Source organism: Schistocerca cancellata, chromosome 1, assembly GCF_023864275.1.
Source record: "Schistocerca cancellata isolate TAMUIC-IGC-003103 chromosome 1, iqSchCanc2.1, whole genome shotgun sequence".
Lineage (NCBI taxonomy): Eukaryota > Metazoa > Arthropoda > Insecta > Orthoptera > Acrididae > Schistocerca > Schistocerca cancellata.
In genome coordinates, this window is record NC_064626.1 from 761,784,105 (window position 1) to 761,801,213 (window position 17,109).

The 17,109-nt window shown below is 41.2% G+C and overlaps 1 protein-coding gene across 7 annotated transcripts in view; it reads right to left on the reverse strand.

Moving 5' to 3' along the window:
- The window catches only part of LOC126186509 (ATP-binding cassette sub-family C member 5-like), a 532,505-nt gene that overhangs the window by 418,796 nt on the left and 96,600 nt on the right, over positions 1-17,109 (reverse strand). For all 7 annotated transcript variants that reach the window (XM_049928217.1, XM_049928221.1, XM_049928220.1 and 4 more), the window contains exon 6: positions 15,465-15,607. In XM_049928217.1, coding sequence (XP_049784174.1) covers positions 15,465-15,607 — 143 coding nt within the window. The remainder of the gene's footprint in view (positions 1-15,464; positions 15,608-17,109) is intronic.

Below are 17,109 nucleotides of genomic sequence, written 5' to 3' on the forward strand. Positions count from 1 at the left end.
CAATTATTGCAGTCATTCACACTGTTGTTGTTGTGGTCTTCAGTCCTGAGACTGGTTTGGTGCAGCTCTTCCATGCTACTCTATCCTGTGCACGCTTCTTCATCTCCCAGTACCTACTGCAACCTACATCCTTTTGAATCTGCTTAGTGTATTCATCTCTTGGTCTCCCTCTATGATTTTTACCCCCCACGCTGCCCTCCAATACTAAATTGGTGATCCCTTGATGCCTCAGAACATGTCCTACCAATCGATCCCTTCTTCTAGTCATCTTGTGCCACAAACTCCTCTTCTCCCCAATCCTATTCAACACTTCCTCATTAGTTATGTGATCTACCCATCTAATCTTCAGCATTCTTCTGTAGCACCACATTTCGAAAGCTTTCTTGTCCAAACTATTTATCGTCCACGTTTCACTTCCATACACCCGGCTACACTACATACAAATACCTTCATAAACAACTTCCTTTCACTTAAATCCATACTCAATGTTAACAAATTTCTCTTCTTCAGAAATGCTTTCCTTGCCACTGCCAGTCTACATTTTATATCCTCTCTACTTAGACCATCATCAGTTATTTTGTTCCCCAAATAGCAAAACTCCTTTACTACTTTAAGTGTCTCATTTCCTAATCTAATTCCCTCAGCATCACCCAACTTCATTCGACTACATTCCATTATCCTCGATTTGCTTTTGTTGATGTTCATCTTATATCCTCCTTTCAAGACACTGTCCATTCTGTTCAATTGCTCTTCCAAGTCCTTTGCTGTCTCTGACATAATTACAATGTCATCGGCGAACCTCATAGTTTTTATTTCTTTTCCATGGATTCTAATACCTACTCCGAATTTTTCTTTTGTTTCCTTCACTGCTTGCTCAATATACAGATTGAATAACATCGTGGAAAGACTGCAACGCTGTCTCACTCCCTTCCCAACCACTGCCTCCCTTTCATGCCCCTCGACTCTTATAACTGCCATCTGGTTTCTGTACAAATTGTAAATAGCCTTTCGCCCCCTGTATTTTACCTCTGCCACCTTCATAATTTGAAAGAGAGTATTCCAGTCAACATTGTCAAAAGCTTTCTCTAAGTCTACAAATGCTAGAAACGTAGGTTTGCCCTTCCTTAATCTAGCTTCTAAGATAAGTCGTAGAGTCAGTATTGCCTCACGTGTTCCAACATTTCTACGGAATCCAAACTTATCTTCCCCGAGGTCAGCTTCTACCAGTTTTTCCATTCATCTGTAAAGTATTCGTGATAGTATTTTGCAGCTGTGACTTATTAAACTGATTGTTCGGTAATTTTCACATCTGTCAACACCTGCTTTCTTTGGGATTGGAATTATTATATTCTTCTTGAAGTCTGAGGGTATTTCGCCTGTTTCATACATCTTGCTCACCAGATGGTAGAGTTTTGTCAGGACTGGCTCTCCCAAGGCTGTCAGTAGTTCCAATGGAATGTTGTCTACTCCGGGGGCCTTGTTTCGACTCAGGTCTTTCAGTGCTCTGTCAAACTCCTCATGCAGTATCATATCTCCCATTTCATCTTCATCTACATCCTCTTCCATTTCCATAATATTGTCCTCAAGTACATCGCCCTTGTATAAACCCTCTATTTACTCCTTCCACGTTTCTGCTTTCCCTTCTTTGCTTAGAACTGGGTTTCCATCTGAGCTCTTGATATTCATACAAGTGGTTCTCTTATCTCCAAAGTTGTCTTTAATTTTCCTGTAGGCAGTGTCTATCTTACCCCTAGTGAGATAAGCCTCTACATCCTTACATTTGTCTTCTAGCCATCCCTGCTTACCTATTTTGCACTTCCTATCGATCTCATTTTTGAGACGTTTGTATTCCTTTTTGACTGCTTCATTTACTGCATTTTTATATTTTCTCCTTTCAGCAATTAAATTCATTATTTCAAAATTATTAATGGAAAATCTCATATAAAGATGTGAAACAAATACTAACAAAGAGATAGAGGGGCTGGCCAGTACTTACCTCAGCTCAGTACAGCCGATAGATACACAAAAAACAGAACCAAAAATTTACGTTCCTAGCTCTCGGAACAAATGTTCCTTCATCTGGGAGGAGAGAGGGGAAAGAAAGGGAAGAAGGGAAAGTAGATTCAGTTACTCAGAACCCAGGTTATGAAGCAACAGGGAAAGGAAAATAGGGAGGGTAGCATGGTTGTCAGAGGGAAGCCAAAGATATTCTACTGTAAGTACTGTGCCAGCTTCAAACCAAAGAGGATGCATACAGAAGTGAAGAGGTATATAGTATAAAGATAAATACAACTATGTAGGATGAAAAGATGCATGAATGGCTAAAGAGGAAAGGGAAAGAGGAGAAGACTGAAGAGTAAATGGGAGTGAGGTTGTTTAACGTAGGTTCAGTCCAGGGGGATGGCGGGATGAAAGGATGTGTTGGAGTGCAAGTTCCCATCTCCGCAGTTCAGAGGGACTGGTGTTGGGTGGGAGAAGCCAAATGGCACATACGGTGTAGCAGGTTCCTAGGTCCCTAAAATTATGCTGGAGGGCATGCTCCGCTACTGGGTATTGGGCATCTCCTAGGCGGACAGTTCGTCTGTGTCCGTTCATGCGCTCAGCCAGTTTAGTTGTCATACCGATGTAAAAGGCTGTGCAGTGCAGGCACGTCAGTTGATAAATGACATGTGTAGTTTCACACGTGGCCCTGCCTTGAATTGTGTATGTTTTACCAGTAGCAGGGCTGGAGTAAGTGGTTGTGGGGGGATGCATGGGGCAGGTTTTGCAGCGGGGTCGGTTACAGGGGTAGGAACCGCTGGGTAGAGAAGGTAGTCTGGGAATATTATAGGGTTTAACAAGGATGTTACAGAGGTTAGGGGGGCGACGAAAGGCAACTCTGGGTGGTGTGGGGAGAATTTTGTCAAGGGATGATCTCATTTCAGGGGTTGACTTGAGAAAGTCATATCCCTGGCAGAGTAATTTGTTGATGTTTTCAAGGCCAGGATAATATTGGGTGACAAGGGGGATGCTTTTGTGTGGTCTGGGGGTAGGAACATTGTTGTTGGACGGGGAGGAATGTATTGCTTGGGAGATCTGTTTGTGGACAAGGTCTGCAGGATAGTTACGGGAGAGGAAAGCACTGGTCAGGTTATTGGTGTAATTGTTGAGGGATTCATCACTGGAGCGGATACGTTTGCCACGAATACCCAGGCTGTAGGGAAGGGAGCGTTTGATGTGGAATGGATGGCAGCTATCAAAGTGAAGGTATTGTTGTTTGTTTGTGGGTCTGATATGGACAGAGGTGGGGATGTGAGCTTCAACAAGATGAAGGTCAACATCCGGGAAGGTGGCTTGGGTTTTGGAGAAGGACCAGGTGAAATTCAGATTAGAAAAGGAGTTGAGGTTATGGAGGAAATTAAGGAGTGTTTCTTCACCGAGTCCAGACCATAAAGATGTCATCTATAAACCTATACCAGGCCAGGGGAAGCAGCTGTTGGGTCTTCAGGAGAGCCTCCTCCATGCGGCCCATGAAGAGGTTGGCATAGGATGGAGCCATCCTGGTTCCCATGGCCGTTCCCCTGATTTGTTTGTAGGTCTGGCCTTCAAAAGTGAAGTAATTATGGGTGAGGATGAAGTTGGCAAGGGTGATAAGGAACGAGGTTTTTGGAAGATCTTCGGGTGGGCGTTGGGAGAGGTAGTGCTCAAGGGCAGAGAGACCATGGGTATGTGGGATGTTTGTGTAAAGGGATGTAGCATCTATGGTGACAAGAAAGGTTTCAGGTGGGAGAGGAGTGGGAATGGATTTGAGGCGTTCTAGGAAGTGGTTTGTGTCTTTGATGTAGGATGGGAGTCTGCGGGTGATAGGTTGAAGGTGCTGGTCTACCAGAGCTGAGATACGTTCGGTTGGGGCTTTGAAGCCTGCTACATTGGGACGGCCAGGATGGTTCTCTTTGTGGATTTTGGGTAATAGGTAGAAGGTAGGGGTACGTGGCTCAGGTGGAGTGAGTAAGTCTATGGAAGCCGTTGTGAGAACTTGTGAGGGACCTTGGATTTTTAGGATTTTCTGCAGCTCAGTCTGGATGGAGGGAATGGGATCCTGGGTAACAGCTTTGTAGGTTGAGGTGTCAGAGAGTTGATGCAGTCCTTCTGCCACATACTCCACACGGTCAAGTAAGACAGTTGTGGAGCCTTTATCCACCGGGAGGATGACAATAGAGTGGTCTATTTTCAGCTCCTTAATGGCACGGGATTCAGCTGGGGTGATGTTGGGGGTTGTCGGGATGTTCTTCCAGAAGGACTGGGAGGCAACAATGGATGTGAGGAATTCCTTAAATGTCTGCAAGGGATGGTTTTGGGGGAGGGGAGAAGGATCTCTTTGAGAAGGCGGTCGGAACTGTTCTAGACAGGGTTCAACACTGGGTCTAGTATTTGGGGGCTGTGTTTGGGTAGTGAAGTGATATTTCCAGTTGAGGTTGCGGGTGAATGAGAGGAGATCTTTAACCAGGGCAGTGGGGTTGAATTTAGGTGTGGGGCTAAAGGTTAAGCCTTTTGATAGAACAGATGTCTCTGGAGGAGAGAGGGATCTGGATGAAAGGTTTAGGACTGGATTGGGACTGGTGATATGTGGCATTTGACTGTGGTTATAGTTGAGATTTGGTCTGTGTGGGGTATGTGCTGGGATGGGGAGATTGAGTAGCGTGGCTAGGCTAGGTTTGTTGGCTATGAGGGGGGTTTGTTGAAGGTTCTGTTGTGGTTGGTGTTTGTGAGGGATAGGGAGAGGGACCCCACTTCTTAGGTGTTGCACTAGCACTGTGGATAGTTTTTTCAGGTGGTGTGTGGCACGGAACTCAAGTTTGCAGCTGGCTTCTAGGATGATGTTCCTGAGTGTGTTCTCCAAGCAAGGGTTTGAGAGTTGGAGGACTTTGAAGAGAGATAGGAGCTGTTGGGAGTGGTGGTTACATGAAGTAGTGTAGAGATTCAGGACAAGTTGGGTAAGGGCTAAGGATTGAAGGTTCTGGAAGTCCAGGAGAGACTGGTGGAAGGAGGAATTGCACCCAGAGATGGGAACTTTTAAGGTAAGCCCTTTAGGGGTAATTCCAAAGGTTAAGCAGGACCGGAGGAAAAGTATGTGGGATTGCAGTTTCGCTATGGTGAATGCATGTTTCCGGAATGAATGTAAATAATGTGGTATAGGATTAGGATTCAATATTTCTTCTGTTACCCAGCCAGTCACACTATCATTCGGTTTAGTTTCTACTGTGGACTTTGCAACTAGGATATGTAAATGTTCTGATACTGCTATTGATAATACCTTTTTAAACAAATCTAGGGAAAAAAGTCATATCACACAACCAATAGTAAATAGGCTACCTGATCATGACATGCAGCATGTTGTATTAAATGTTAAAACTTGTCAGGATAAAAAATCTATTAAATCTGAGTACAAGAGGGTAATAAGTCAAAAATTGAGAAATTCAGGAAATTGCTCAAAGACATGAACTGTATTAGATGTTTACAATACTTCTGACTCAAACTGAAAACACAAAACATTATTTTAATTAAAGTTACCTATACTTCTGAAAATTGTTTTCCCCTAAAGGTAACTCAAATCACACAGAAGTCAAAGAACAAACCATGGATTATACTAGGAATAAAGATATCATGTGGGACAAAAAGGAAACTGAACCTATTATCTAGGAACAGCTCTGATGTTAGCATTGTAATGCATTACGAAGAATACTGCAAAATATTGAAGCACGTAATCCAGTAATCGTAGCAGCTGAGGAAATTGTAAATAATGTCTCTCAGAAAATTATTAGGTGTTTCTCTGCAAATGGACTCTCACTGAATTTCAGAAAACACAGTATTTACAGTTCTGTACAGTAAATGGCATAACACCATTGATAAATATAGTCTATGAACAGAAGTCTGTTACTAAGGCAGAATATTCCAAGCTTCTGGGTGTGTGCATTGATGAGAAATTGAATTGGAAGAAACACATCAATGATCTGCTGAAACGGTTAGGGTTATTGCAAATTTTGGTGATTAACATATCAGTAAATTAGCCTACTATACCTATTTTCATTCACTGCTTTTATATGGCATAATATTTTGGGGCAATTCGACATTAAATTGCTCAAAGACAGCCGGCCGTGGTGGCCGAGCAGTTCTAGGTGGTTCAGTCTGGAACCGCGTGACCACTATGGTCGCAGGTTCGAATCCTGCCTCAGGCATGGTTGCATGTGATATCCTTAGGTTAGTTAGGTTTAAGTAGTTCTAAGTTCTAGCGGACTGATGACCTCAGATGTTAAGTCCCATAGTGCTTAGAGCCATTTTCTGCTCAAAGACGTGAACTGTATAGATGTTTACAATACTTCTGACACACAAAAGTGTGGAATCAGAACAATAGCTGGAGCCCACCCAAGACCACCTTTCAGACATTTATTTAAGGAATTCAGTATATTCACAGTACCTTCACAATACATATATTCACTTATGAAATTTGTTATTAATAACCCATCTCAATTCAAAAATAACAGCGAAGTGCATAGCTACAACACAAGAAGAAAGGATGATTTTTCACGATTCTGCATTAAATCTCACTTTGGCACAGAAACGGGTGAATTATGCTGCCACAAAATTCTTTTGCCATTTGCCAAATAGCATTAAAAGTCTGACAGATAGCCAACCAAAATCTAAAAGTAAATTAAAAGAATTTCTGGATGACAACTCAATAGATGAATTTTTAGATATGAAGTAGTATCTGTAAAAAAGGAAGAAAGAAAGAAATGAATTATTTTGTCTAAAGAAAACTTATGTTAAAGTGAGATGTTCCACATCATTATGAAATGTCGTATTCATGATCTATGGAACAGCTATAAATGTATTAATGTATGTATGTATGTTCAAGAAAAAGATGATTACATTGGGCAACAAAATAAAAACTGTATGGAATATTGTGAAGACAGAGACAGGTGGGGCTAAAAAGGAAGAGGAACAGATAGCTCTAAAAATACATGAGACACTGGTAACAAGTGCATGTAGTGAAACTTCCTGGCAGATTAAAACTGTGTGCCCGATCGAGACTCGAACTCTGGACCTTTGCCTTTCACAGGCAACTCCTCTACCAACTGAGCTACCCAAGCACAACTCACGCCCCGTCCTCACAGCTTTTAATTCCGCTAGTACCTTGACCCCTACCTTCCAAACTTCACAGAAGCTCTCCAGTGAACCTTGCAGAACTAGCACTCCTGGAAGAAAGGATATTGCAGAAACATGGCTTAGCCACAGCCTAGGGGATGTTTCTAGAATGAAATTTTCACTCTACAGTGGAGTGTGCACTGATATGAAACTTCCTGGAAGATTAAAACTGTGTGCGGACCAAGACTCGAACTCGGGACCTAAGCCATGTCTCCGCAATATCCTTTCCTCCAGGACTGCTAGTTCTGCAAGGTTCACAGGAGAGCTTCTGTGAAGTTTGGAACATAGGAGACGAGGTACTGGTGGAATTAAAGCTGTGAGGACGGGGCGTGAGTCATGCTTGGGTAGCTGAGTTGGTAGAGCAGTTGCCCACAAAAGGCAAAGGTCCGAAGTTCGAGTCTCGGTCCGCCACACAATTTTAATCTGCCAGGAAGTTTCATATCAGCACACAGTCTGCTGTAGAGTGAAAATTTCATTCAAGTGCATGTAGTGCTGCAAACCTCTTAAACAAGTATTTCATTTCTGTTGCTGACAGCTTGGGGTTATCAGGTTCAGTGAACAGTGCAATGGAGTATCTGAGGCCAGTCTTTAAAAATAACTTCAGTAAAATGGAAATGACATCACATCTCCCAAAGACGTAGCATCCATCATAAAATCCTTAAAATCTAAGTAGTCTAGTGGGTATGATAACATATCAACAAAGTTAATCAGAATCCTCATGTGAGTTGACTTCTATCTTAAGTTATTTGTGTAATTAATATCTTATCAGCAGAATACTTCCACGTTGGCTAAAACATGTTGAAAGTAAGCCTCTTTACAAGAAGAGGGATACGGATATACCACCAAACATTGGCCAATTTCACTTTTGCTGGCTTTCTCAAAAATATCTGGAGAGGCTGTGTTCAAGCATCTCCTTAAGCATCTGACTGCAAATAATATATCGTCCAAGTCACAGTTTGGATTTCTTAATGGTCGTGATATAGAGAAAGCTATTTATGCCTACAGTGAGAATGCACTTGATTTATTAGATAATAAATTAGAGGCTACTGACATTTTCTGTGAGCTGTCAAAAGCTTTTGACTGTGTGAAACACACTATTCTCTGAAATAAATTAGAATATTATGGTGTCACCGGCAGTACTGCGAAATGGTTTGATTCTTATCTAACAGGAAACAAAGGGTGTCCTTGCGAAATACCTGTGCAGGAGCAGTCTTCATCTGACTGGGAATTAATTACACGCTGTGTTCACAAAGGTTCCATCTTTCGTCCATTGCTTTTTCTTGTGTACATTAATGACCTCTCATCTGTTACCCTGCCAGAAGCTAAGTTTGTTTTGTTTGCAGATGATACAAACATGCAATAAGTAGCAAGTCAAGTACAGATTTAGAAATAGCTGCTAATCAAATTTTCACTGACATTAATGAATGGTTTAAAGCTAATTCACTCTCATTAAACTTTAAAATGACCCACTACACGTAGTTCAGAACCTGTAAGAGATTTTCTTCCAGCATGTGTCTAACTTATGTAGACATGCAGATTGAAGAGGTTGGGAAGGGCACACCACAGAATTGCTTAAGTGCTTAAACAAGTCTGTATTTGCAATGAGAATGATGTCAAATGTAGGAGATATAAACATAAAAAAACTTGAATAATTTGCTTACTTTCATTCTAGTATGTCATACAGAATCATATTCTGGGGTAACTCATCAAACAGAGCAAAAGTTTTTAGTACGCAAAAGCATGTAATAAGAATCATTTGTGGTGTAAATTCAAGAACATCATGTAGAAACCTGTTCAAGGAACTTTGTATTCTCATCACTGCTTCTCAGTATATTTATTCCTTAATGAAATTTGTTGCAAGTAATATGTCTGTATTTGCAATCAACAGCTCAATACATAGTATCAATACTACGAATACGAACAATCTACATAATGACCTAAAATCACTTACCTTAGTCCAAAAAGGATTCCAATATTCAGGAACAAATATTTTCAATAAATCGCCAGCAACCATTAAAAACTTGGTTTCAGATAAAGCATGGTTTAAACAGAGTTTGAAAAACTTTTTGATAGGCAAGTCCTTCTACTCTATACATGAACATCTTAACAGGGACTTTTAGGCCAGCTTAAGTAAAAATATCTGTTAGATTTCAGTTTTGACAGCATTTGGTCACAACAGTCAAGATTAAGTATTTTGTGTATGATAAATTTATTAATAGGGCATAACAATGTTTCATTCCGACAGCGTATTAATTTGTGGCGCCGATGAGGTCAACACCAGCATCGATCTGAGTATTGTCTTTGAACTAATCTAAGATCATCTTTGGGTGAAACCGCCATGTTAGTTCTTTTTAAGCCTTGCTTGTGTAAAGAGATGAATAAACAAACTACTGCAAAATGGGAGTGTTGTTTGGTGTAACTGACCCGAACTTCTCCCTCAAATTCTTTAAATATTAGCGGCTCCAGTTTACAGTTTACTGTATTGTATTCACCTATTTTGATGATCTCCTGACAAATAATCAGGGTAGTAAGTATTATATTCAAATGTTTTATGTTCTTATGTTATACTTTCTGACTTTTCCACACCCATGAGAATCATCTCATTTTTTGGGTCTATGGAATGAAAACTTAATTTAATCTAAGAACACCATCTTCAGTGCCACGTCCTCAAAATCACCCATAAACAAACTGGTGACTATGGGGGATAATGCACTCCCCATAGCCACTCTGTCAGTTTGTTCAAAGTATTTGTCATTAAACAAAAATTGACAAATACTTTGAACAAACAGATGGAGTGGCTATGGGGAGTCTTTATCCTCCATAGTCATCATTTTGTTTATGGAAGATTTTGAGGACATGGCACTGAAGACGGCATTCTTAAAACCAACTTGTTTCTGGAGATATGTTGACGATACGTTTATGGTATGGCCACATGGGAGGGATGCTCTGGATTGTTTCCTAGATCATTTTAATTGTCTGCATCCCCATATTAAGTTCACAATGGGGTTTAAAAAGGATGGAAAGCTTCTGTCTTTAGATGTCTTGGTCTACAGGAGGGATGATGGGATATTAGGACATAGTGTTCATCACAAGCCCTTGCATATGGACCGATATCTTCATGCATCAAGTTTTCATCCATCGTACCATCACAATAGGGTCCTATGTACATTGGTAAAAAGAGCTTATGTCATTTCAGATGCAGATAGTTTGACACAAGAACTGGATCATCTAAAATCTGTGTTCAAGCAGAATGGCTATACCGACAATCAGATCCATCATGCTCTACAGATTGGACCTTTGTGGGAACCAACAGAACATACATGCAAATTGGTGACATTCGTACGTTTTGAGGGGAGCATATCTTCAAAAATAGGAAGAATTTTAAGGAAATTTGATATTAAAAGTGTATTCCATCCGCCAGCTAAGACTAGAGCTCTGCTGGGCTCAGTGAAGGATGATTTGGGTTTCAGAAAGCCCGGGGTCTGCAAAATTCCCTGCCATTGTGAGAAAGCCTACATTGGACAAATGATTCGTACAGTCCAGGATCCTTGTATGGGGCATCATCGTCACACGCATTTATTTCAGCAGGAAAAATCCGCAGCGGTTGATCACTGGCTTACTGAAGGACATAAAATGTACAATGAGACACAAGTGCTCTCCCCTGTGTCGTGGTATTGGGACTGTGTAGTAAAAGAAGCCATTGAAATCTGGCTATCTGACAATATTATAAACAGATATAAGAGGTATCCTTTAATTAAAAGTTGAAACCCTGTTCTTTCGGACATTAAGAAACAATGGTTCTTGTTTCAGTCATCAAAAACTGTCAATAGTGTTTGATATCGATTTATCATTTCCATGTTCTTTCACCATCGGTGCACTGTTGTGCCTTGCGCTAGAGGGCAGTTATGTTCACGCATGTACTATGGACCCACAGTCATGTATAAAGGAGCCACCACAGCACGTTTCATTTCAGTCCCAGAGACTTAGTGAGACGGTCTACTCACCTAAAGATGGTGGCCAGGTGGACCGCCGAAATATTGTGTCCAGATGAAGATATGTTACAGCTGGAGACCTGACATGAATACAACCAATTATGATGCCAGGAAAGTTTACGGAGCATCAGCCACAATGTTTTTTGGGCAGCAACCTGCCAACTTATCCATTTGATGTTAGAGAATATTGTCTGATTATACAGATACAATCGTCCTGTATGTATTTGAAGACATGACTTGTCTATCAAATTAGTTTGGTACATCAAATGTCACTGGAGCAAAAAATCATGTAGTTTTGTGAATATTGCAAGACAGATGATCTGATTTTCTTCTTCTTCTTCTTCTTCTTCTTCTTTTTTGCCTGTTCCCATTTCCCCACAAAGTCTGCTTTCTTATTGGGTTTTGGCAATGTTAGTGACAGTTGGTGGCTGGATGCCCTCCCTGATACTACCACTCCCTCTGTGGGAGCCATCTGGCTCAAGAGCCCATGTTGTTAATATGCAAGGCAGACTTGATCCAGGATAGGTTTGCCTCCTTTAACCGCAAAAGCAGCCAGTTTATCATATGACAGATGACAACATCAGCTATTTTCATTTGCAATAAGGGTAAGTTTAATTTAATTACAGTATACTGTCTGTACAACTGAGAACTATTAACTCTTACAATCTGTGAAAAATGCCACTAAGCCTCATTCACACAATATCACAGTAATAAGTTAACAGCAAACCAGGAGTGGAAAATTGTTTCAAACATTCGCATAAATAAACCAATGGAAAAGCCAGGCTGGAATAATAACAAAAATTATGAAAAGGATAGATTGCTAGTCAGCATATAATGGAAATGTTGAGTCACATGAGTCACAGACAGGCACAACAAAAAGACCGCAAGACAACTAAGCTTTCAGCCAAGGGGCCTTTTTCTGATTTAGACAACATACACATACACATTCAAGCAATTTCCAAGTGCCTTACCTTTTGCCTCATTCCCAAATTCAATAATGCTGGACTGACCTTCACACCTTCTCCCAGCCCCTACCATGGAACACTATTTTGCCACCAATCAGATTCAACCAAAGCCCAACACTGAACCTCACCTGTCTCAGATCACTCCTCCATCCAAACCTGATCCATCCCCACTTCTCTCAAATCACCTCCTGTTAACTTTCCAGAATTTCTTACCCTTGAATATTGCCTTACCATCATTCCCCAAATCCTTTAACATGCAAGTTGACCTTACATCCACAGAGAGAACTGCAGTCTACTAGCTATAAACTTGTCCCGACCTTATAATCCACCTGCTGACAAAGGCTCCACCACTGTGGTTTTGAACCAAAAGGATTACCTGGCAGAAGGACTCCACAAACTGTCAGATTAGTACAATTACAAACCCTGCCACAGCGACCCCATTCCAGAAAGCCAGCAGGATCTCCAGTCTCTTCTCAAATTCTTAGGCCCATCCCAGAGCCTCTCCCCAGAGTCTGTGTCTGGTTACTGTGCTTCCACTGAGAAAATCTCTGCTCTCGCAGACCAACACCTTCAGCATATTACCTGAAACATACCCTCCTATACAAAAGACACCAACCATTTCCTCAACTGACTTTCCACAGTTCCTGTTCCTTTACCACATGGTGCCCTGCTGCACTGCCACTATCAGACACTACCTTTCCCAACTCCAGATGGATTCAAAATGTACAAACTCCTTCCTGGTCACCATGATCAACTATATCCTCACCCACAATTACTTCTTCTTTTGAACAAATCAAAGGTACAGAAATAGGCACCAGCATGGCACTACCCTATGGTGATAGCATGGAACCATCCTATGCCAACTATTTATGGGCCATCTAGAAGAATCCTCCCTAACCACCCAGAATACCAAATCCCTCACCTGTTCAGATTCACTGATCACTTCTTCATGATCTGGATCAAGGGTGAGGACACACAGTCTATATTCCTCCAGAACCTCAACACATGCTTCCCCGTTCACTTCATCTGGTCCTCCTCAACAAGCCACCATCCTCAATGTTGACCTCCACCTCAAAGATGGCCACATCAGTAACTGCCCATACCAAACTTACCAATCACCAGCAATACCTCAACTTTGACAGCTGCCAACCAATCCATTCCAAGAAGCCCCTCCCACACAGCCTAGCCTCCAGTGGCCATTGCACCTGTAGCGATGTGCATTCTCTCTCGGAATATGTAAAGGTTTCACTGAAGTATTAACAGACAATAATTACCCTCCCAATCTTGAACAGAAACAGATCTCCTCTGCCATATCCCTCCAGTCACCCATCACTTCCTCAAGTCCCACATTCCAGCCACAGAGGAGCATTCCCTTGGGACTGCCTCTTTTTGTGCCCTGAATTGAGGAATGTCCTACCCACTATCCTTCCCACCCCTCCCACATCGGTATTCCACCACCCACCAAACTTACACAATATCTCATTCATCCCTACTCAACCCCTGCTCCTAAACCCTGCCTCATATCCTTGTAATACACCTAGATGTAAGACCTGTCCCATACATCCTTCCACCACACCACTGATTCCAGTCCAGTCATAAGCATTATCTATCCCATCAAAGCAGGGCTACCTGTGAAACCATTCATATTATCTACAACCTAAGCTGCAGTCACTGCACTGCATTCTATGTGGGAACGCAACCAAAAAGCAGTTTCTCCACGTGAATGGCCACGAACATACTGTGGCCAAGAAACAGCTGGACTGCCCAATTGCCGAGCATGTTGTCAATTACAACATTCTTCACATCAATGACTGCTTCACAACCTGTGCCATCTGGATCTTTCACACCAACACCAGCTTTTCTGAACTGCCCAGTGGGAAATCTCCTTGCAATGCATCCTATGTTCCCATCGTAACCCTCCAGTCCTCAGCCTCCATTAGTCACTGTTCTTCACCCCCCTCTCCCCTTCCCAGTTTCCACTCCATCACTACAATGCTGTCTATTCCACCAATGCACCCACAGTCTTTTTATTTATCGCCATTTCTGTCCCCCTCCACCCCCTCCCCTTTCCTCCAGACTGCAACTAGCTGCCCTACCTGCTCCCACAAGCAGCACTTTACCATCTTCCACCCTTACCCTGCCATCCCTCTCCCTCCCTGGCCCAGCCTTTTCCTTAACCCCAACAACCAGACTGCTTTTTCCATCAATCACTGTTGCTTGCAGTCTTGACTCAGTAACTACTGACAGTAGCCGTGTGTGTGTGTGTGTGTGTGAGAGAGAGAGAGAGAGAGAGAGAGAGAGAGAGAGAGAGAGAGAGAGAGAGAGAGAGTGCATTTGTGTGCACATTGTCTAATTCGGAAAGAGGCCTTACGGCTGAAAGCTAACTTATCTAGCAGTCTTTCTGTTGTGCCTGTCTGTGAACTCAGTACCTCATTATGTGGTGAATAGCAATCTATCCCCTTCATAATATTGTCAAATAAATTAAAAAAATGCAAATCTTTGCTGTCTATCTGTTAGTAATATTTGTAATCTAATATACTTAATGTGGACAACACTCAGTGAATTACTATTCAATGTAGAAGAGATGATGCAAATAGGTGACAGACTGTTTTTGAGTCAACATAATCCTCTGAGACTCAAAGGCTTGATGTACAGAACAGATACTGAGATTCACTAAATAATAATTTTTGCAGTGGTATTCTAAAGATTAAAAACATTGACAGAAAGGTGGAAGGAAAAAATCTCTACATATTTGAAACAAGGGTGAGAAGAAGGATTTTTACATATATAAAAGACTGAGGAGGGAGGAGACAATGGGCATGCAAAGAAATATAAGTAAGTTGGATGACTAACTGCTTACAAACACTGTGAGAATCAAGTAGATTCAGGAGACTAGCTGTGTGGCAAGAAATTTGACAGCTCAGTTGACAAACCTGCGATGGATGCAAAACCACAGCAGATAATCACACTTTTGTACACCAGAATGCAGTGGCAGGATGAGCTAATTAACCCAAATGAGTGCTTAAGAGACCGGAAGGAGACAACACAACACCAAAGGAGATAAAGGTAATTTCTTGAGGCAATGCTTAATCTTCAGGATCTGTGACCGCTATATGATGATGATGATGATGATGATGATGATGATGAATTATAGCACAGAATTAAACCACAGCCATAAATTCACATGTGTAGTACCACTGGAATTATCCTGGATTGCTCTTAAACACCCATTGCAACTGCATTTAAAAGCATTCATATAATGTCACAAACATTATCCAAATGACAAAAAGAAAGAGAGATCTTCTTTTAAAGCTGAAACAGTTACCTGTATGAAACAGCCCAGTGCCAAGAAAAGAGTAAGATTCTAAAGAATTCAGCCAATGTAAGGAATGCTGCCCATTTTATACCATTCCAAACACTTTCTTCACTACCCTCAGCATATTGCAGCAAATTGCGCATGAATATGGTCTGAAAAAAAAGTTCATGTTAATTATCAAAATTATTCTGCACTGAATGAAAATGAAATGAAATCATACATTAACACATTTAAAATAAAAATTAAAGCAAGATATTGTCCAAAAATTACACAGCTTGCAGCCTGAAATGTGAAATGTCTCATAATATAAACTTCTCAAATCACTGAACTTGCCATAAAGAAGTGGCATCAAAGATCAGGTGTATAGACAGGTATGAAAATTACAGAACTATCAGTTTGATAAGTCACAGTTGCAAAATACTAACATAAATCCTTTACAGAAGACTGGAAAAACTTGTAGAAGCCAGCCTTAGGAACATCAGTTTGGATTACGGAGAAATATGGAAACATGCAAAGCAATACTGACACTAAGACGTCTCATAGAAGATAGGTTAAGGAAAGGCGAATCTATGTTTATAGCATTTGTAGAGTTGGAGAAAGTTTTTGACAATGTTGATTGGAATACTCTCTTTCAAATTCTAAAGGTGGCTAGGGTAAACTACAGGGAGCGAAAGGCATATTTACAGTTCACATGGGAACCAGATGACAGATGTAAGAGTCGGTCGCCTATCCCCAATCTTATTTACTCTGCATATTGAGCAAGCAGTAAAGGAAACAAAAGAAAAATTTGGACTAGGAATTAAAGTCCAGGGAGAAGAAATAAAAACTTTGAGTACACCAATGACTCTGTCAGGGACAGCAAAGGACTTGGAAGAGCAGTTGAACAGATTGGATAGTGTCTTGAAAGGAGGATGTAAGGTGAACACAAAAAATATCAAAATGAGGATAATGGAATGTAGCCGAATTAAATCAGGTGATGCTGAGGGAATTAGATTAGGAAATGAGACACTTGAAGTAGTAAAGCAGTTTTGCTATTTGGGAAGTAAAACAACTGATGATGGGAAAAGTAGGGAGGATATAAAATGTAGACTGGCAATGGCAAGAAAAGTGTTTAAGAAGAAGAGAAATTTGTTAACATCAAATACAGATTTAAGTGTCAGGAAAACATTTCTGAAAGCATTTGTATTGAGTATAGCCATGTATGGAAGTGAAACATGGATGATACACAGTTTAGACAAGAAGATAATAGAAGGTTTTGAGATGTGAAGCTGCAGAAGAATGTTGAAGATTAGATGGTCAGATCATGTAGCTAATGAGGATGTACTGAAGAGAATTGGGGAGAAGAGAAGGGGTTGGTTGGTAGGACACATTCTGAGGCATCAGGGGATCACTGGAGGGAAGTGTGGGGGGTAAAAATCATAGAGGGAGACCAAGAGATGAATACAATAGGCAGATTCAGAAGGATGTAGGTTGCAGTAGTTACTTGGAGATGAAGAGGCTTGTGCAGGATAGAGTAGGACGGAGAGCTGCATCAAACCAGTCTTTGGACTGAAGACCATGACAACAAACAACATCAAAGAATGAGATTTTCACTCTGCAGCGGAGTGTGCGCTGATATGAAACTTCCTGGCAGATTAAAACTGTGTGCCCGAAC